This window comes from Lynx canadensis, chromosome E1, assembly GCF_007474595.2.
Source record: "Lynx canadensis isolate LIC74 chromosome E1, mLynCan4.pri.v2, whole genome shotgun sequence".
NCBI lineage: Eukaryota > Metazoa > Chordata > Mammalia > Carnivora > Felidae > Lynx > Lynx canadensis.
In genome coordinates, this window is record NC_044316.2 from 26,210,843 (window position 1) to 26,233,160 (window position 22,318).

At 38.0% G+C, this 22,318-nt stretch overlaps 1 protein-coding gene across 2 annotated transcripts in view; it reads right to left on the reverse strand.

The window, feature by feature from the left end:
- Positions 1–19,845, reverse strand: part of INTS2 (integrator complex subunit 2) — a 60,648-nt gene extending 40,803 nt beyond the window's left edge. The window contains exons 1-9 of one of the 2 annotated variants that reach the window (XM_030295455.1): positions 19,785–19,845; positions 18,184–18,490; positions 17,420–17,558; positions 13,763–13,865; positions 12,573–12,686; positions 8,972–9,102; positions 8,568–8,741; positions 5,192–5,418; positions 2,718–2,843 (exon numbers count right to left, since the gene is read on the reverse strand). In XM_030295455.1, the coding sequence (XP_030151315.1) occupies positions 2,718–2,843; positions 5,192–5,418; positions 8,568–8,741; positions 8,972–9,102; positions 12,573–12,686; positions 13,763–13,865; positions 17,420–17,558; positions 18,184–18,490; positions 19,785–19,794 (1,331 nt within the window). In that variant the 5' untranslated portion in view covers positions 19,795–19,845. Of the gene's footprint in view, positions 1–2,717; positions 2,844–5,191; positions 5,419–8,567; positions 8,742–8,971; positions 9,103–12,572; positions 12,687–13,762; positions 13,866–17,419; positions 17,559–18,183; positions 18,491–19,771 lie in introns of both variants that reach the window. The other variant, XM_030295454.1, reaches the window with a different exon arrangement.
- Positions 19,846–22,318: the final 2,473 nt, after the last annotated feature.

A 22,318-nucleotide genomic window follows, 5' to 3' on the forward strand; every position in this document is an offset into this window, starting at 1 on the left:
TATTTACTTATTTTCCTACTTATATTTATATTTAAATATAAACAATCAAGAATTATCAAGCCCCTGGGGCGCCTGGCTGGCTCAGTCATTAGAGCATGTGACTCTTGATCTGGGTTGTGAGTTCAAGCCCCATGCTGGGCATGGAGCCCACAAAAGAATGAATGAATGAATGAATGAATGAAAGAAAAGAAAGAAAGAAAGAAAGAAAGAAAGAAAGAAAGAAAGAAAGAAAGAAAGAAAAAGGAAGGAAGGAAGGAAGGAAGGAAGGAAGGGAGAGAGAGGGAGGGAGAGAGGGAGGGAGGGAGGGAGGGAGGGAGGGAGGGAGGGAGGAAGGAAGGAAGAAAGGAAGGAAGGAAGAAAATAGAGACTTATCAAACCCTTGAAAAAACTTTCTAACTTGAAAAATAGAGACCAAAAAAAAGCAGGAAAAAAAAACTTAGAAAAGAAACAGTACTAATAAAATCTCTTCAGTCATTATGATTAGTATCAGAGAAAGCATGCCACTGTGAAGCTACTATACAGAAGAAATAACCAGAGAACAAACAAGACTCTTAGATATCAAAAACTACAGAGGATTAAAAGTTGAAAAAAAAATCTTAGAAGATAGAATGAACAGTATCTTTTCAGAGTGAGAAAAACGTTCTAAAATTTGGATTGTGGTGATGGTTGTACAACTTTGTAAATACACGTAAATCTATTAAATCATAAACTTTAAAATGGGTGAATTTTATGGTATGTGAATGGTCTTTCAATAAAGCTGTTTTTTAAAAAAAGGAGAACAAGACAAAGATAAGGAAAACAGGAAAGGATAAGAAAATAAGATAATCATTTCAGGAAATCCAATGTCTAAGTAAGAGAAGGTTTTGGACAGAAAAAAAAAAAGCCATTTGGAACATTACCAACAAATTAGCTTAAGAAAATTTCCTAGATTAAAGGACATGAGTTCCCAGGTTGAAAGAGTTTACTGAATATCTACGACAACAGACAAAAACAGACCCACACTAAGGCTTATCATCCAAAAAATTTCAAAACTCTATGGACAAAAAGTTAATCCTCCATGTTTCCATATTTTTAAAAAAACAGGCTACACAAAAAACAAGAATCAGAATGTCATCAGACTTCTCATCAGCAACACTGGAAGTCAGAAGACAATGGAATGAGACTTTCAAAATTCTCAAGGGAAATTACTTCCAGCTTCAAATTCTAAACTCTATGAAACTTAATCATGTTCCAAAGTAGAATAAAGACATTGTCAGAAATACCCAGTCTCAAAATAACTGACCTCCCACATATCCATTCTAAACAAGCAAAATGAGAAAACAATTAAAAGAAGGACATATGAGATGCAGGAAACAGGAAATCCAAAAAAGGAGACATGAAGCAAGTTGTGAAAATAATAATGAAGAGCAATTCCAGGATAAGAGCTGTGTACCAGATGCAGAGGTAACCAGTTCAGACTGGAGCCAGTTAGGAGGAGAGATTTCCTTAAGAAATACCTTGGGAGGTATTCTTGGAAATGCTTTGGGAAATATCTTGGGAGGAGGTTAAGATTGGCAGAGTATGAGGTTCCATTAATGTAAGTACAAAGAATAAAGAACAAATGAAAACAAACAAAATACAGGATAATTATTAATGCAAAAAGCAAGTTTTGCAGAAGAAAAGTAATCATCTATTACATAGTTGAGCTCCCAATAGTATTATATGAACAACTAAGTATTTGCCAAAGCAAAATTGCAATATAACTGTACTAGGAGAATGGGAAGATGGGAAGGACATATAGATGTGCTAGGGGGAAAAGAAGAAAGGAGAACTAATTCTTCATCTTTCATACACAGTAGGAAATCAACAATTATTCCTAAAATTGAAAAATCAAGATCAAAATATAGCAAATACAAACACAGTATTTAAAGATATGGAAGTAGGGGCGCCTGGGTGGCGCAGTCGGTTAAGCGTCCGACTTCAGCCAGGTCACGATCTCGCGGTCTGCGAGTTCGAGCCCCGCGTCGGGCTCTGGGCTGATGGCTCGGAGCCTGGAGCCTGTTTCCGATTCTGTGTCTCCCTCTCTCTCTGCCCCTCCCCCGTTCATGCTCTGTCTCTCTCTGTCCCCAAAATAAATAAACGTTGAAAAAAAAAAAAAATTTTTTTTAAAATATAAAAAAAAATAAATAAATAAATAAAGATATGGAAGTAGGGGCGCCTGGGTGGCGCAGTCGGTTAAGCGTCCGACTTCAGCCAGGTCACGATCTCGCGGTCTGTGAGTTCGAGCCCCGCGTCGGGCTCTGGGCTGATGGCTCAGAGCCTAGAGCCTGTTTCCGATTCTGTGTCTCCCTCTCTCTCTGCCCCTCCCCCATTCATGCTCTGTCTCTCTCTGTCCCAAAAATAAATAAACGTTGAAAAAAAAAATTTTTTTTTTAAAATAAATAAATAAAGATATGGAAGTAAAAAAACAAAACAATCCACTAAAAGAACTGAAAGTTGCCTTGAGGGAAGGGGAAACAGGAAGTAAGGGAATTTGCCTTAACAAATGTTGAAGAACTATTATGACTCTTTAACTGGCATACAATTGATACTATTGACACCATTTACTAAAAGATAATACCAATGTCCATCCCTAGACCAATTTTTTTAGTACACTCCTAATTAATGCTATACATGCATTTTAATAGGCAAACAAAATCAGACCTTCAGAAAATAGAGCAACCTATATAGTAAAGTACCTGACAAGTGTAGAAAAGGCCAGTAGCATACAAAAGGAAAGCGAAACAAAGCGAACCCCAGCCGGTGTAGCAGGAGGACGGCTTGTCATCAACTGCAGTAATTGCTCAGCTTCTTCCTCAGTTGGTCTAAAAAATGAATATATTATTAGGCTTTACTCTTCTTAGTTGAGAGAGGAAGGAAGAAGAAGGGACTTCCCAAACAGTTTAACTTTTCAGATATGAATTCTGATCTTTATAAAGATACCTCATATTTATAAAGTCTTTAATATCTTAAGTCATTAAAAGCAAAACTGTTGCACTTACAACCAGTGCTTTTCCTCAGATACAAATACACACAATCCTCACTTGGCAGAGTAGTATGGGACCATAAAAATAACCATTCAGGGGTGCCTGGGAGGCTCAGTCGGTTAAGCATCCAACTCTTGATTTCAGCTCAGGTCATGATCTCATGGTTTGTGAGTTCGGGCCCTGCATTGGACTCCACACTGATAGTGTGGAGCCTGCTTGGGATTCTCTCTCTTCCTCTCTCTCTCTCTCTGCCCCTCCCCTGCTCACTCTCACTCACATTTTCTCTCTAAAATAAATGAACTTTAAAAAAAAAATGTAAAAAATATATAATAAAACGTCAAAACATTAAAAACCTCCTCTTAGTCATAATACATAGGGAAATGGAAAAAATAGCTAAGTAATATTTACATAGCACTCTGTAATTGAAAATATTACAAACACTGGGAATTAAAGTGTTTTCTTTGTAAAAAAAAATTTGTCAGTAGTTTGAATAGCCCTTGCCTTCTTTTCATTCTATATATCATAATGTGGAGTGAACCTCTTTCTTAATCCTTGATGAATTGTCATAGCCCTTTTTAAGTTTGAATCTGATTCCAACATTTTATTCTTTGTTATGTTCAGTCATGAAAAATCCTTTAAGGTGAAGATTTTTGCCAGCATCACTTCCTCTGGGACTTCATCCTTTTTCCACAATGACTTTCTTCATTCATGTTGACAAGGGCACCTTTACTAAGTTCACGGGATACATATCTAGTGTTTCTCAAATGGCAGCAGTGTTAACATCTTCACAGTCAGCTATTTCTTCTATTTATGTTTTGTTCAAATGTCACTTTCAGTGTTACCACCTTTTGTTTCTTTGCTACATTTTCATCTTTCTTGGCCGATTCCTTCTTTCAATTATTTTCCTCAAATAACACGAGGCAAGGTGTCACTGAGAGACAAGGTGACAGTTCAACTATGCATTTTGTTGTATGTTCACCAACCGAATAACAGATTGGCAGTGACCAGTCGCCAACAACTTTAAATGACATGATGTGATTAGTCACTGATCATGATGTACATCTGTTATTTACATAATGACTTGGGCTTGAAGAGCTCTCAGCAAAGTTTGTACTTTATACAATTATTTGGCTAATGTATCATAGTAACTGATACATTAGTTGTTGAGGCAGCAGTGTTATTTAACTAAGCCAACACTAAGTGTGGTAAGTGAAATCCAGACTTATCAAGAGACATGCAAAGTGAGGACTGTATATGTAACAATTGAGGACATTACTCAAAAGGATGTAGTGCATTGACTAACTAAGAAATCTTGTGCTTAACAATCACAACATATTGGGGCACCGGGTGGCTCAGTCGGTTAAGCATCTGACTTCGGCTCAGGTCATGATCTCGTGGTTAGTGAATTCAAGCCCCGCATTGGGCTCTGTGCTGACAGCTCAGAGCCTGGAGCCTGCTTCGAATTCTGTGTCTCCCTCTCTATCTGCCCCTCCCCTGCTTATACTCTCTTTCTGTCTCTCAAAGATAAATAAATGTTAAAAATAAATAAATAAATATAATCACAATACATCAAATTTAAATAATTTATGATTTCAGTTGTGAAAGGAAACACAGGAGAGATTTACTTCAACTAGCTACATGGGCTACGTAAAGCATCACTCACAGATCATTCACTATAGTCATGTCAAGCTGTGTTAAAGTCATACATTTCTTTTTTTTTTTTTTTCAACGTTTATTTATTTTTGGGACAGAGAGAGACAGAGCATGAACGGGAGAGAGGCAGAGAGAGAGGGAGACACAGAATCGGAAACAGGCTCCAGGCTCTGAGCCATCAGCCCAGAGCCCGACGCGGGGCTCGAACTCACGGACCGCGAGATCGTGACCTGGCTGAAGTCGGACGCTTAACCGACTGCACCACCCAGGCGCCCCAGTCATACATTTCTTAAACTGCTCTGGCCCTTCCCATATTCACATAATTCTATTTACAATCTGACAAAAATAGATGGATACATCCCACCTAGGAATGTTTTTGATATAAGGACTTCATTCTTGATATAAGCCAGCCTGCTACCTAAGCCCATTAGAAAACCCAAATCCTCTGAATAAAAGGCCTTTGGCTCGCTTTCTTGGAATTAAAAACAAGAAAATAAAATAATAAAAAGGTAAAATATCAAATTATTGAATACTTGAGTCCAGCGATCCCCATCAAAGCACAGTACAGACGTAAGAGTGCACTGGCTTTCACAACATGCTCTTCTTTCAGCCCCGAATACACAGACACATTGGGCTCCATCTCCACATCAGCTTCTTCCACAATGCGGGTACTTCTTACTGTGGGAAGAATGCCCATCAACTCCAGAAGAAGCTGCCTTCTCATTTGCCAAAGGACAGAACTACTGGTCTCTCTTTTTCTCTGTAAAAAATATAGAGCATGGAGCACTTACCAAGTCAAAAGGACATTCAAACAAAGCTCCCCAGTTAAACACTTGAAATTGACCCTTTTGAAGAGCCTGTCGTAACTGTAGAATCTCATTTTAACCAACTGATTAAAAACTGAAAATTCACCGATTCATTTGAAGAACACTCTATTCACACTAATCCAGATTGGCTATACAGAAAACACTAAGTTAATGACAATTTGAACTGTAAAATGTCATTTAAATACTTTCAAATACATAATGACTAACTGAGTCATATGTAATACAGTAGAAAGTGCTCACATTTTGGAGACAGGACATCTTGGGTTTAAACAAAGCTTTGCTATTAACTATGTACACTTAACTCTCTGAACTCCAATGTCCTTAATGACAAGGAAATGAATATTAATAATATTTAACTCCTGGGGTGCATGGGTGGCTCAGGTTGAGTATCTAACTCGATTTTGGCTTAGGTCATGATCTCACAGTTGGCATTGGGCTCTGCGTGACACTGTGGAGGCTGCTTGGGATTCTCTCTCTCCCTCTCTCTCTGCCCCTGTCCTCCTGGCTTGCGCTCGCGCTCTCTCTCTCTCTCTCTCAAAATAAATAAGTAAATGCTAAAAAATAATAATAGTAATATTTAACTCCCAGGGCTGTTGTAATGAGGAGTTTATAAGTCTATCACCCTCATAGTTCTTGAGGCAGGGATAACATCTTAGTCATCTATTACTTGGCAGGGCCTAACATTGTGCCTGACATATAGCAAGCATACAGTATCTGTTAAATAGATGAAAGAATGAACAAAGGTAACACATATGAAAGCAGTTCTAAATTGTAAAGAACTAGGCAGATGTCAGTTATTATTTTTAAAATGGTTCTAAGTAAAATATGATAAACCTGCTTTAATAACATTAGCTTCAAATAAGAAAAATTTACTGCACATAAAGGACAATCACAAACAAGATGAGCATACCTAAGTGCTTAACACAGTGCATATAGAAGGTGTGCAGTAAATGTTAACTTCCCCTTAGAAATCAAGGCTTAAAATTAGTTCTCAAATGGGCTAGAAATAAAGTAGAACTTGTCTACAGAAAAGTATGGTGAGCCAGCAGCATAAAAAATAGGCTAGTGGGAACACCTGGATGGCTTAGCCATTTAAGCATCTGACTCAATTTCAGCTCTGGTCATGATCTCACAGTTTGTGAGTTTGAACCCTGCACTGGACTCTGCAATGATGGTGTGGAGCCTGCCTGGGATTCTCTCTTTCCCGCTCTCTCTCAAAAGCAACAAATAAACTTAAAAAATATATAGGCTGGAGGACTAAGCAGTACATATGCTACTGTCTAATTCATTGACATCAACAAGATAAAAATCAGTCTGCATAGATTCCTTCATAGGGATTCTTTTCAGAGTTACCATGAAATGTTCTTTGAAAAAGTGAAATATTTTGCAACTTAAAAACTGTTGCCAAATACAATATATATTCATCAATAGATGAATGAAAAAATAAAATGTAGTATATACATACAATGGAGTATTATTCAGCCTTGTAAAAGAAATGCTGATTCATGCTACAACATGCATGGACCTTGAAAACATAGAACAAGCCAAACCTAAAAAGAGAAATATTGTGTGACTCCACTTATATGAGGTACCTAGAATAGTCAAATTCATAGAGGCAGAAAGTAGAAAGAAGTTATCAGGGGCTGAAAGAAAGGAGAAATAGGGAATTATTGTTTAATGGGTACAGAGTTTCTGTTAGAGATGATGAAAAAGTGCTGAAAATGAAGAGTGGTGATGGTTGCAATATATTGTGAATGTAATTAATGCCACAGAACTATACACTTAAAAATGATTAAAACAGTAAATTTTATATCATGTATATTTTACCATAATAAAAAAAGATACATATTAAAATTATAGACTATAATAACAACTTATTTTGATGACCTATTCTCATGGATCTGTCCCAGAACCCTAGAGATTCCCAAAACTCTTTCAGAGAGTCCAGAGGTAAAAAATATCTCCTTAAACATTATTTGCCTTTTCTACCCTCATTTTCTCACAAGCGTACAACACAGTTTTCCAAATATTCAACTCAGCCAGACATTAAAGAGATTTGCAAACATATAAAACAATACAACACTTCTCACTTTTTTTTTTAATATGGTTATTTTTCATTAAAAATATGTTCATATTTAATAGGGTTATTATTAAAAAGTTATTTTTGCCATTTTTAAAGAATTAGGTAAGTATTTCATAACCTTCAGTTTTATTTCTAATATCATGAATATCAATAGATAAAAAGCACATAAATAAAAGCCCTTTGGTACCTTCAGTGATTTAAAATGTCAGGAGGTCCTAAGACTAAAAGTGTGAGAAGCACTGGTCTAATGACATCATTCTAAAAGTGTTTCTTCCTCTTTTACTAGTTGCCAAAATATCCTGATTCCTAGCCTATAAATATTATTTTTTTATTTTTTATTTTTTAAAATTTACATCCAAATTAGTTAGCATATAGTGCAACAATGATTTCAGGAGTAGATTCCTTAGTGCCCCTTACCCATTTAGCCCATCCCCCCTCCCACAACCCCTCCAGTAACCCTCAGTTTGTTCTCCATATTTATGAGTCTCTTCTGTTTTGTACCCCTCCCTGTTTTTATATTATTTTTGTTTCCCTTCCCTTATGTTCATTTGTTTTGCCTCTTAAAGTCCTCATATGAGTGAAGTCATATGATTTTTGTCTAATTTCTCTAATTTCACTTAGCATAATACCCTCCAGTTCCATCCACGTAGTTGCAAATGGCAAGATTTCATTCTTTTTGATTGCCGAGTAATACTCCATTGTATGTATATGTGTGTGTGTGTGCATACACACACACACAAATATATATATATATATATATATATATATATATATATATATACACATATACACCACATTTTTTTTTTTATCCATTCATCCATCGATGGACATTTGGGCTCTTTCCATACTTGGGTATTGTTGATAATGCTGCTATAAACATGGGGGTGCATGTGTCCCTTTGAAACAGCACACCTGTATCCCATGGATAAATGCCTAGTAGTGCAATTGCTGGGTCGTAGGGTAGTTCTAATTTTAGCCTATAAATATTTTTAATCTCACCTGTTGTCCATTTCGGATAAAAGTTCCAAACCAAGTCCGGACTTTTGCATTTGTTCCAAGAAGCAAACCACTAACAAAACAAACCAAGTCACTCACTCCATCTTCACTAGCTTCATTTTTAGTATGATCCAATGTCAAAGCCACTCCAAGGCCTGGCAAGTGACATTCTTCTACCTAACACAGCAAAGAAAACAAACTGAACTCAATCTCATAAGGAAAAGAGCCAGGACACTTCAGTGTTTAGATGTTTTAAAGCTTTTAAAGTTTAGAGGAGGACATATCACAAAACACAAAAACCCAGAAAGGAAAGTAATTCCAAATCTCTACAAGATTCTCAAATCATCTTGGGAAAGTTCCTGGTCATAATACAAAGGCTTCTGTCTTATAAAAATAATATCTCTTACCACCATGCCTCGGACCTTGAGGGCCTGAGAAGGATTCATTTTACATAAGAAGCGTAGGGCATCTGTCCTGCGCCTTCCTCCAAGACTTTCCTCATCTTGTCGTTCTCCATTTTTTATGAGACCTCTACAAACTGAACATTTAATAGCCTCTATTACTTTAAGCTTTTAAGTAGAATGTTAAAAAGAATTTCTTCAGTCTTTGAATTAATCATTTATGCGGAATAGACACTATAGAAGAAAATCATCAGGGAATTTGAAAGCATAGCAAAAGAAACTGGTCAAAATAAAGCAAAGAGTGAAAAGAGACAAAATGAACAGTGACCTGTGGTGCAATACCAAGTAGTCAAATATAATTAGGGTCTCAGAAAGAAAAACTGAATGGAAAACAAAAATATATTTGAAGAAATTTTTCTGAATTTGATAAAAACTATAAAACCAGAAGTTCAATAAACTTCAAGCAGGATAAACACAAAGAAATAATATTGAGATCCATCATAAGCAAATTTCTGAAAACCAGTGGAAAAGAGAAAATCTTAAAAGCAGCCACAAAGAAAAGACAAATAAAAGCAGCCAGAGGAAAACAGAAACATATACAGAGCAAGAGAAATCAAAACTACCACAGACAATATAACAACATCTTTAAAGAGCTAAAAGAAGGGGAGGGGCACCTGGGTGGCTCAGTTGGTTAAGCATCCAACTTCAACTCAGGTCATGATCTCACAGTTCGTGGGTTCGAGCCCCACGTCAGGCTCTGTGCTGACAGCTCAGAGCCTAGAGCCTGCTTCGGGTTCCGTGTCTCCCTCTCTCTCTGCTCCTGCCCTGTTCACACTCTGTCTCTCTCTGTCTCTCTCAAAAATAAATAAGTATTAAAAAAAAATTTAAACCCAACAATAAAGAAATGTAAATGCCAAGAAAATAATTAAGCAAAGACATAAAGCTAATATGACAGTAGTTGAGATTAAATGGAATCCTAAAAAATTTCAATCCAAATGAAGAAAGGAAAAGAAGAAAAAGGAAGCAAATAACAAGATGATACACTTAAATCTAACTACCACAATAATCACATTGAATGATCTACATAAATGGTCTAAATACTCCAAAAGCAGAGACTGCAACTAACTTTTTTTAAAAAACAAGATTCAACTATACTTGTCTATAAGAAACCCACCTTAAAGATACAGATTTTTTTTTAATTTTTTTTATACATTTATTTATTTTTGATAGACAAAGGGAGACAGAGCACAAGTGAGGAAGGGGCAGAGAGAGAAGGAGACACAGAATCCGAAGTAGGTTCCAGGCTCTGAGCTGTCAGCACAGAGCCTGAGGTGGGGCTCAAACTCACAAACCACGAGATCATGACCTGAGCGGAAGTCGGACGCTTAACCGACTGAGCCACCCAGGTGCCCCAAGATACAGATTTTTTTAAAGATGGATATATACCATACAAACACTAACTGTAAGCTGCTATGACTGTATTAATGAAGTACACTTCAAAAGAAGGTATATTACCAAGGATAAAGAAGAATATTTTATAATGAAAAAGGCTTAATTCATCATAATGATATAACAATCCTAAATGTACATGGACCCAATCATAGCTTCAGAATTAATGAAGCAGGGCTTCTGGGTGGCTCAGTTGGTTGAGCATCCAATTCTTGATGTCATCTCAGATCATGATTCCAGGGTGGTGAGATTGAGCCCCTCACCAGGCTCTGCGCTGAGTGTGGAGTCTGCTTAAGATTCTTTCTCTCCCGGGGGGTGCCTGGGTGGCTCGGTTGGTTGAGCGTCTGACTTTGGCTTAGGTCATGATCTTGCAGTTCACAGGTTCGAGCCCCGCATCGGGCTGTGTTCTGATGGCTCAGAGCCTGGAGCCTGCTTTGGATTCTGTGTCTCCCTCTCTCTCTGCCCCTTCCTAGCTCATGCTCTGTCTCTCAAAAATGAATAAACATTAAAAAAAAATTTTTTTTTTAAAGATTCTTTCTCTCCCGGGAACCTGGGTGGCTCAGTCTTTAAGCATCTGACTTCAGCTCAGGTCATGATCTCACAGTTCATGAGTTCAAGTCCCACATCGGGTAAGCTCATGCCCCACTTCAGGTGAGCTGGAGCCCCGCTTCAGGGGAACACAAGACCTGCTTTGGGTGAGACCCACCTCTCTCTCTGCCTCTGCCCTTCCTGGGATTCTCTCTCTCTCTGCCCCTCACTCACTTATACCCTCTCTCTCTAAAAAAAAGAAAAAAGATTCTCTCTCTCTCTCTCTCTCTTCCTCCCCAGCCTGCACGCGCACACTTTCTCTCTCTCAAAGTAAAAAATAAAATAAAATATTTTTTAAAAATTAGTGAAGCAAAAACAAGATGAAAGTAGACATAGACAAATCCACAATTATGTTTGGAGATGTCAACATTCCTCTCTTAGTAACTGATAGACAATGTAGACAGAAAATCAACAATAAGACAGTTTTTACAAAGAACTTTTACATACCTTATGATATATTCAATAAATCTCTTAGAAATGTAAGAGAGGGGTACCTGGATGGCTCAGTCACTTAAGCATCTGACTTTGGCTCAGATCATGATCTCATCCTGCATCAGGCTCCCTGCTGTCAGTGCAGGGCCGGCTTTGGATCCTCAGTCCCCCTCTCTCTCTGCCCCTCCCCTGCTTGTGTCTCTCTCTCTCTCTCAAAAATAAACAAACATTAAAAAAAAAATGTAAGGGAAATGTTATTATTAATATCTCATTTTATAGAATGGAAGTATCTTGATGGAGATACACAAAAAGTGAGTGACAAAACTAGAAATTACAACCGCCAGATCCAGTGCTTTTTCCTCTTTGGCTCCCAATTCACAACCTTGCTCAATGAATGTTTTTATTTCAATATCACACAGATCCAAACAACAATGTTCAATCAGTAGTAGTTTGAAACAGAGGTGAAAATTTTAGTTGATTTTCTCAGTTTTGACTCTATCCTTTTTGTAAATTGACAACAATAAGGCTAAAAACCAAAGGGTTTGATTGCTGCTATTTCTGATTACTTATGCCTTGTATTGTATTCTGGCTAATTCACAGACAAGTCTTCTTCCCATTGCTCCATAAGCATCGGACTATATCTTCTAGTTCTTTAGTATTTTTTACTATCCTATTATTGCACTGGTGACTAAGGGCAAAAAAAAAATTGGGGGGTTGCATTCTTTTTTTTAAGTTTATTTCAAGAGAGACAGAGACATTGTGAATGAGGGAGGGGCAGAGAGAGAGGGGGAGAAAGAGAATCCCGAGCAGGCACCATACTGTCAACACAGAGCCCAATGCAGGGCTCAAATACAAAACCGTGAGATCATGACCTGAGCTGAAACCAAGAGCTGGATGTTTAACCAACTGAGCCACCCAGGCACCCCTATTGCATACTTACCATATTTAAATTGATAATCTCAAAACAATTTTGAAATTTTCTAAACCCAATACTTCTACAATGAATACTCACTAATAAACTTTCCAGAGATAAAATCTCAAATGAAAGCCCATAAATATGTCTTTGTAGCACAAAAAATAGGTCTTGAACCTACACCAGCAAATCTCTTCAATATCCTATTTTAAAATTATGTTTTACCTTCATTAAAACTATCAGGAACATTGGCCACCAACAGACATAAGAACCAAGCACCATTTCTAACATGTAGCAAAGCTTCAGCTACATCCACTATAGGAAGCAGAGAAGGGAGCTCTACAAGAAAACAAAATCAATGTTACTAAGGAGTGATATTTCACAAACATCATTTAAGAGCAATAAATTTAGGGGCGCCTCAGTTGCTCAGTTGGTTGAGCGTCTGACTTTGGCTCAGATCATGATCTCACAGTTCATGAGTTCGAGCCCTGCAGTGGGCTCTGTGCTGACAGCTCCCAGCCTGGAGCCTGCTTCAGATTCTGTGTCTCCCTCTCTCTCTGCCCCTCCACCACTCACACTGTCTCTCTCTCCTTCAAAAATAAATAAACATTAAAAAAAAAAAAAAAAAAAGAGCAATAACTTTAGGGGGAAAAAAGCAATAAATTAAGGTACTTTCTTTTCATAGTCCAGAACAAACTGTCCAGCCACATGTGGCTATGTAAATTTAAATTAATTGGTGCACCTGGCTGGTGCAGTCCATAGAGCACAAGACTCTGGATCTCAGGGTTGTAAATTCGAGGCCCACAATGGGTAGAGAGAGTACTTAAAAATAAAACCTTTTACAAAAACAAATAAATGGATAAATAAGCTTAAATTAATTAAAATTAAATAAAATTAAAAATAGCTCAGTTACACTGGCTACATGTCCAGTAAACCGTAACTACATGTGACTAGTGGCTACTGTATTAGAAAGCACAATATAGAACAATGCCACTGCTACAGTCGGCAGTGTTGGTCAAGAGTTACTTGCATGAAAATCTTTGCATTTTTATGTCCTCCACCTTTTTAATCCCATTCAAAATTAGTAAACTGAAATATTTTAATCCTCTCACAGGCATTGTCTTAACTTTTAGTTTTTTATATTCCACTTATCAATTTACCCTTTGCTTTTTTCACTTACATATTATGACCATCTTCAAAAATCATTAAATTTCTTCAAATACACTCTGTTAATGGCTGCATAACATGTCATACTATGGAAATAATATAATTTACTAAATCATTGTCCTATTATTAGCCATTTTTAAGGTATATTTTCATAAAATATGTAAAATAACACAATATTCAAAGTTAAGAAGTTACACAGTATCATATAACAAGAAACTATATTTGTAATGTATCTTAGCAGTCATTACCTGCTTGTAAAATACAAAGTACATCTGCAGCTTCCTCCAAATAGACTGGACTCTCAAATAGCTCAGATGACTTAAAAAAAAATTCTCCACTGGACTCAGACACCTTAAAAAAGAAAAACAAATAAAAGAAATGATGAACTCTATTAATTTCAGATAAGCCCTCACTATTTTTATAATTATCTGTTGAGCTTACAGATCATGTCTCTTAATATGTCATTAATATACTCGCAGCAGAATATGCAGTATTGGATAAATTTGATCGAATGTAATCACAATTAGTCACATTAATTATTATTCAGACATGGCAATCTGGGTCTCAATAATTTATTTCTATATAAATATTTGGAAACATCTGGAATTAAAGACAAGCCAAACAAATGAACTAGGAATGCCACCTACAAAAGTTGTAGCTCAATAAAAGGCAAAAAACAGTAAACTTAAAGCAGTATAACAAATATAAACAATATAAACAATTCCAAATGAACTGCAGGAAAACCAAAAAATAAAAATGTAGGTCAACAGAAGTACCCAACTTTTTAAAAAATATCCTACAGCAGTTTCATCACACTTTCCATTTTGCTACAGAGTTCTGAACTGAAAAACTGGAAACCTCCCAGAGGACAAAGATCACTTATTTTACTAGAGCCATCAAGTTAGGTATTAAGAAAAAGATGTAGGGAAAATATTGATTGAATTAAGACTATTAGGGGCACCTGGGTGGCTCAGTCAATTAAGCATCCGACTTCAGCTCAGGTCATGATCTCCAGTTTTGTGAGTTTGAGCCCCGCATCGGGCTCTGTGACGACAACTTAGAGCAGGGAGCCTGCTTTGGATTCTGTGTCTCCCTCTTTCTCTACCCCTCCCCCCTCTCTCAAAAGTAAACTTAAAAAAAAAAAAATTAAAAAAAAATTAAGACTATTAGTATAGAAGAGAGTAGAAAGAAATAATTGTTTGTAATAGAAAAAACATTTTTTAAAAAATTTCTAACATATACTGGAATTTAAAAAAACAAATAAATTTTTAAAAATAAAAAAATAAAGATTTCTAACATATCTCTTTTTTTTTTCTTTTTTTTTTTCTAACATATCTTAAACACTATCCAAAACTGACTAACTGTACCACCCACCACCACCAGTATTTTCTCTGGAAATAGAATTTAGAGGGTTTGGGTCCACAATGTATAAAACTAAACATTTTTTTAGAAAAAAAAATTTTTTTTTAAATTTGTTTAAGTTTATTTATTTTTGAGAGAGAGAGAGCAAGCAGGGGAGGGGTAGAGAGGGAGACACAGAATTCGAAGCAGGCTCCAGGCTCTGAGCTGTCAGCACAGAGCCCAACATGGGGCTTGAACTCACGAACTGCACAATCATGACCTGAGCCAAAGTCAGACACTTAACTGACTGAGCCATCCAGGAGCCCCAGAAAAAAGTTTTTTTAAGTTTTTTTTTTTTTTGACAGAGAGAGAGTATGCACATACATGTGCACAGAAGTGAGAGAGGGGCAGAGAGAGGCGGGGAAGAGAGAATCATAAGCAGGCTCCAAGCTGTCAGTGCAGAGCCCTACACAGGGCTCAGTCTCAGGAACCGTGAGGTCATGACCCGAGCCAAAATCAAGCATCAGATGCTTAACTGACTAAGCCACCTAGGCACCCCAAAACTAAACTTTATTATAAACAAATTGACCTTGAAATTCTAACAGTAAAGAACTTTTGCCTCTGAAACTCTGGGCTTAAAGATATGAGCCATCTTAATATAAAGATCCTGTTGAAATAGCCAAATTATGGAAAGAGCCTAAATGTCCATCAACTGATGAATGGATAAAGAAATTGTGGTTTATATACACAATGGAATACTACTTGGCAATGAGAAAGAATGAAATATGGCTTTTGTAGCAACATGGATGGAACTGGAGCATGTTATGCTAAGTGAAATAAATCAGAGAAAGAAAGATACCATATGTTTTCACTCTTATGTGGATCCTGAGAAACTTAACAGAAGACCATGGTGGAGGGGAAGGAAAAAAAAAATGTTAGAGAGGGAGGGAGCCAAACCATAAGAGACTCTTACAAACTGAGAATAAACTGAGGGTTGATGGGGGTGGGAGGGAGGGGAAAGTGGGTGAAGGGCACTGAGGAGGGCACCTGTTGGGATGAGCACTGCGTGTTGTATGGAAACCCATTTGACAATAAATTTCCTATTTAAAAAAAAAAAAAGAAATCACATATATTTTCTATTTATGCTGTATAATATTTTATGAGGGAAATTACATCCTATAAAGGTATTATCAAATTTGGTAATTTGTACAAGTCTTGAGCTACGTACCCTTCTAAATATCAAAAAGGCATTATATGGAATCCATACAGAAAAAAAACCCTAGAATAGAAAATTCATCATAGGTATAAATGAGAAAAAATAGTAGTTAGAGAAAGAAAGCCTTTAAGGTAGGCATTTAATATCTTTTTAAGACTTTTAGGGAGCCTGGGTGGCTCAGTCAGTTAAGCATCTGACTCTTGATTTTGGCTCAGGTCATAGTCTCAAGCCCCACCTTGGGCTCTGTTCTGACATCACAGATCCTGCTTGGAATTCTCTCTCCCTCTCTCTCTGCCACCCCAAAATAAGTAAATAAACTTAAATATTTTATATATATATCCATAAGTTTATTTATTTGTATATTATTATATTACTTATATAATAATATAATTATACATTATATATAATTATATATTATATACATTATATTTAATTATTATATAATTATTATATTATTTATATATATATTAATATATACCCCTTTAAGCCTTTCAAAGGAAAACACAAAACAAATAGAAATATGTGTAGAAGAGGGGCGCCTGGGTGGCTCAGTCAGTTAAGCGGCCGACTTCGGCTCAGGTCATGATCTTGCGGTCCATGAGTTCGAGCCCCTTGTCGGGCTCTGTGCTGACAGCTCAGAGCCTGAAGCCTGTTTCAGATTCTGTGTCTCTCTCTCTCCCTGACCCTCCCCTGTTCATGCTCTGTCTCTCCCTGTCTCAAAAATAAATAAAACGTTAAAAAAAAAAAAAAAGAAATATGTGTAGAAGAGTATACAACCTGCCTGCCTTCTTGCTTGTTTTCTACTTTTTATGTGTAGACATCAAATCATGCATAGTTTGAGGTGTGATTAAAATAAATGCCTCTTGGGGCGCCTGGGTGGCGCAGTCGGTTAAGCGTCCGACTTCAGCCAGGTCACGATCTCGCGGTCCGTGAGTTCGAGCCCCGCGTCGGGCTCTGGGCTGATGGCTCAGAGCCTGGAGCCTGCTTCCGATTCTGTGTCTCCCTCTCTCTCTGCGCCTCCCCCGTTCATGCTCTGTCTCTCTCTGTCCCAAAAATAAATAAACGTTGAAAAAAAAAAAAAATTTAAAAAAAAATAAAATAAAAAAAAAATAATAAAAAAAAAAAATAAATGCCTCTTGGAGTTCCTGGGTGGCTCTGTGGGTTGAGCATCTGACTCTTCGTTTCAGCTAAGGTCACGATCCCAGGGTCATGGGATCCAGGCAGTGTTGGGCTCCACGCTAAGCATGGAGCCTGCTTAAGATTCTCTTTCTCTCTCCCTCCCTCTGCTCCCTTCCCCTACTTACTCTCTCTTTCTCTCTCTCTCTAAAAAATTTTTTTAAAAATGCACCTTGTTCATAATTGCCAACAGCTCACTAAGCACAAGACGCAATCGACGAGGTGAATCACTGTGTTCAAACTCTAATGTCAGTCCATGCTGAAGCTGTGATACCAGGATGCTCTCTCCACTGCCTCCTCCAAGTTTATGCCTAATAAAGCACAAATGTGTACAACAATTATGAGAACACTGGCACAAAAATAGCATAAAATTATCTTTTGTTGAAATAATCTACAAAAGAATGTATGAATTATTTTCATACATTTCATGAAAATAATACTTCTGAAATACTATTTAGTTTGCCTATTTCAAAAATTCACAACCTATATAAAGACACCAGCTAATAGTTAACACCCACTTACATGAACAGTTGCTCACTCTTGGATTCACAATAAGCAGGGAAGGACCAAACAACTGCCCAGAATTTGGGGAAATCAATATAAGCTTAAAAAGCCTCCCAGTAAATACTTCTACTTTTAGGGGAACTTACCCTACCCACTTCCCGCTGAAACCAACTGGCCTATTCAGTTTAGCATGTATACAACAATATGTGTAGCCAAAATTCTCTACACAACATTTTAGAATATGGAATTCTAGAATTTTAACTATAAATAGAAAAGAACTAAGTAAAATGCTCTCCAAAGTTTAGATTCTCAATCTTTTCTGGGGGAGTGCATCCAATAAAAAGTCCTAAAATCTCCAAAAAATATTTGACTCCCTCTTCTTTAACAAATCCGAGTAAATCCCAGTCCACATATTATATAACACAACATTACCTAAGCTGCTGTTCTTTGCTGGCATCCTGTTCTAAAGCATGAAAGTCCACTGACAACAATGCAACAATAGAGTTGACAGCTTCCACTCCAGAGAGAAGACGAAGGATGAGTTTTTTATCTTGAGCCCAGCTCTGGCTCTGGTCAGCAGGAGCACAAAGTGCCATTCGCACCAAGCAGGGCAGAAGAAGTCTCAATTCTGGATCACTTAAAGATGCCAACCGAACAACATCCACTTTCTGCATTGCCTCAAAAGCAAAAGGGCTGACAAACTGAAGGCTTGTACACTCAGCCATTATCACTGTTGATCCTAATGGTAAAAAACAACAACAACAACAACAAAAAAAAACGAAAGTAGGTGTATAACTCCTACATGTATGAATGCCCCTCTTTTTAAAAACCCTAAGAAGTGTGGTCTATCTTTAATATGCCTCTATGTTGGCTGTTTCAGGCACATGTGAAGGCTCCCTATGTTTTTACTCCCACCTAGAAAATGAAAAAGAAAGCAGAGTATATTAACATTTCCTCCAGCCCTCGGGATCTTCTAATACTTATTTTGCAAAGAAGAAATATGAAGCCCAGAGAGATTAGGTAACAGACATATAATGATTACTACTAGTAGCAAAATCCTAGGCTGAACCCTCATCTATTAAATCGCAGTCCAAGACTTTCTCCACTCCATCAATCATCTGAGCACCGCAATGCAAATAAAAGTAGTATAGTTAAGAATGTGTTCCTCGTCCATATCTCTTTAGCTTCTTATGCCTATCCAACAAATGTAAAAAACTTACTCTTCTCTTTCCCACCCTCCACCAGTCAATAAATGCACTGCTAAATCTCCTCACTAGGTAGAAGCAATGCCAGACTCAACGTCCTCAAGGCCGTAACACTATCCTAATGTCCCCTGGGTTGCTTGGTAAAAAATTGCTGTGGAGCTACAATTAGCTATGGGAGAAGGATGAGTTCCACTTGAGCACTTCTCTTATCTTCACTAATCAGAAGCTTAAAAAAAAAAAAAAAAAAAAAAAAAGGCAGGGAGCAGGTGGCCAAAGCCATCCCCTCCAATCCATCAGACTAGCAAAATCATGGGTTAACAGAGTCCTGGGCAGAAACGCTACTTTGTTTTTAAACAAGAGGAGCTGGCCTTTTAACACAGGGGCGGGCTGAGGGAGCAGTGGCGCCAAGCAAGACCGGTGTGTGTTCACAGGTCTCGCCCTCAGCGTAACGAGAACCAACCAGTCCCCCTGGCAGAGAAATGTAAGGCCAGTGACCGACGTGGACCGGAGAACGAGCTGAGGCCTGAGAAACGGAAGCTTCATACCTCAAGATTTACCCTCCAACCTCCCGGGACTCAACACCGATTCCGCGCCCTAGAGGCGGGACACGGTAGAAATCGAGAGCGCGGCCCAAAGTTGGGCCTAGGCGAAAATCCGCATTCGCCAAACCCAGCTGTGCCCTGAATCGACACAGGCACCAAAAACCCAGACGCCGGGACCAATGGGGTCGGCAGTGCGATAGGGCTGGATGGGGACACCGCACAAAGGCAGAAACCGCACTGAAGGGAGGGGAAAGCGGAGGGGACTGTTTCAACCTGCACCCAGCACCTTCATTCATCCCCAGCGTCTGGCTCCCGTCGGCCACCGTACTGGACGAGAGGAAGGCTGTCTGCAAAGGAAACCCAGAGACGTCCGCGCTGATGCAACGGTGCGCATGCGCGGTCCCACCTCTTCCTTCCCGTCCGCTTAACTGCATTCCCGAAGATTTAAAATGTTGCTTTCGGTTTCTTCTTCCAAAATCTATCACTTTTATCCTTTCCGATTAAATCTTTAAGCCCCTCTGACCTGCAGTTTCATCTTCACAGGATTTTTGTGGCACTTGAATGACATAACGTATGTGAAAGAAACGTTAAAGTTGTTTCCACCATCCTTTGACCGGAACACTAATGACTGCACCCTTTTTTCTGTCCCTGCCTATGCCTCCCTAGCACTTAAGCTCTGGAATCGTAGGATTTATAGGCGAATTTAAAAATTAATCTTTTCCTGATCTTTCGCTCTTGACCTCATACCCTCATAGTCACAAGTTAAACATTTTAGTTTCGGGTTTCTATGCCTTCGGGTCCGGGGTTGGGGGATGGGCAAAATGGGTGAAGGGAAGTGGGAGGTACAGGCTTTTAGTTATGGAATGAATAACTGACTCCCTTACAACATAGAGACTATAGTCAATGGTATTGTAATAGATGGTAGCTACACTTATGGTGAGCCTAGAGTATAACATAGAGTTGTCCAATCACTATAGTGTACACCTGAAACCAGTGTACCATTGTGTGTCAACTATACTTCGATTTAAACCAGAACAAAAAACTCAAGGTCCATAGACCTTTAGAAAGTGGTGGATGGGGTTTCAGGAATTCCCTGGAATCTGCAAAATTGTGTGTGCTTGGCACTTCTGGAAAGAGGACCCAAAACTTCCAACAAATTTTCAAATGGAGTCTAAGCAGAAAAGATTAAAAACTAGTCTCTGTATATTTTCATACTATTTCTAGTTCCTGATTGAAGCAATGTGCATGTATCACCTGCTTACCAAATACTGTGCTACAAGCTGGGAGCAAAAATATTTTACAGAGAGAAATACAGCCTCATACTATATAGTTTCCAAGGCTTTCACAGAGTACTAATCTCCTAATAAAGTCTGCTTTCAGACTTTCTCTTCTTTCAACAAAGGAAGAAGAGAACTAATGTGTGTTTCATTGTTTCTCAAACTTATATCCACCTGACCTACAGTTTCACATTGTGACCCAGGACACACATGCTCATATATGCCCACATTTAAATGGAACAAAGTTTTTATGAAATAACACATACTACATATTATATGTTCTATTTCACTTCTTTAACTTACTGGTCACAGGGCACCTGACTGGCTCAGTTGGTGGAGCATATGACTCTTGATCTCGGGTTTGTTAGGTTCGAGTCCTACATTGGGTGTAGAGATTACTTAAAAAGAAAATCATTAAAAAAATTTTTAATTGCTGGTCACTACACACTAAAATTGATTTCACAGTCTATTCGGTCACAAATTGTACAACATTGTCATTTTTAAGCTGATATTTATTGAACACTTGCTAGGCACTAGTATTTTATATCTGTTATCTGATTTAATTATCTGAGGTAGGGAACAGTCTATATTTTATAATTGTGGGGAAATTGAGACTGAGACAGAGGTTAAACAATTTAATCTCCCTGGATGGTCTTTTCACAGGAGGAATATGAAGAGAATTCATGGTTTGGGGGATAAATAATGGGAGAAAGGGGATGTGAACTAAGTGATTTTTAAGATCTCCTCCAACTCTAGGTGTGCCTGGGTGGCTCAGTCAGGTAAGTGTCTGACTTTGGTTCAGGTCATGATCTCTCAGTTCATGAGGTCGAGTTCGAGTCCTGTATCAGGCTCTGTGCTGACAGCTCAGAGCCTGGAGCCTGCTTTAGATTCTGTGTCTCCCAATCTTTACAGTCTCCCTCTCTCTTTGTCCCTCCCCTTCTAGTGCTCTGTTTCTCTCTAAAATAATTTTTTAAAAAAATTTCTTCCAGCTCTACTTACAATCCTGTAATCACTAATGAAGAAACAACTTACAGATCCGTCTCAATCTAACAGCAGATCACACCCAGCTCAAATAAGATAGCTAGTGTGTAATGGTAATGAATGCTGACACTTACCTTCTTCCAAGTCCCCTTCTCCTTGTCTTCCAATTCTTATCTCAGTGAATATCACCACTACCCAGAATTGCTCAAGCCAGAAACCTGGAAGTTACCCTAGGCTCTTGCCTGTTCCACTCGTATCCACTTAGTCAAAGTCTTTGAGATCTACATTGTTCACCAGTGAAATCATTTTGACAGCCATACAGAACTCAGTGAAAAAAGATTTACTGATGGACTTTTGAGTTTTAAATCTGCTTTTTCTGAGGTGGTTTCTCTATACTAAAATCAACTTTTAAAGACTTTGCAGCTCAGATGCTTAATTAGATTAAGAACTTATAGAAAAGTAAATAATGCTACAAATTAGCCCTAACATTTAGTTGCCTATAAACCACAAAACCTTTGATTACTAAAGGGGCATATTATGTAATTATGGTGTACACTTTGCG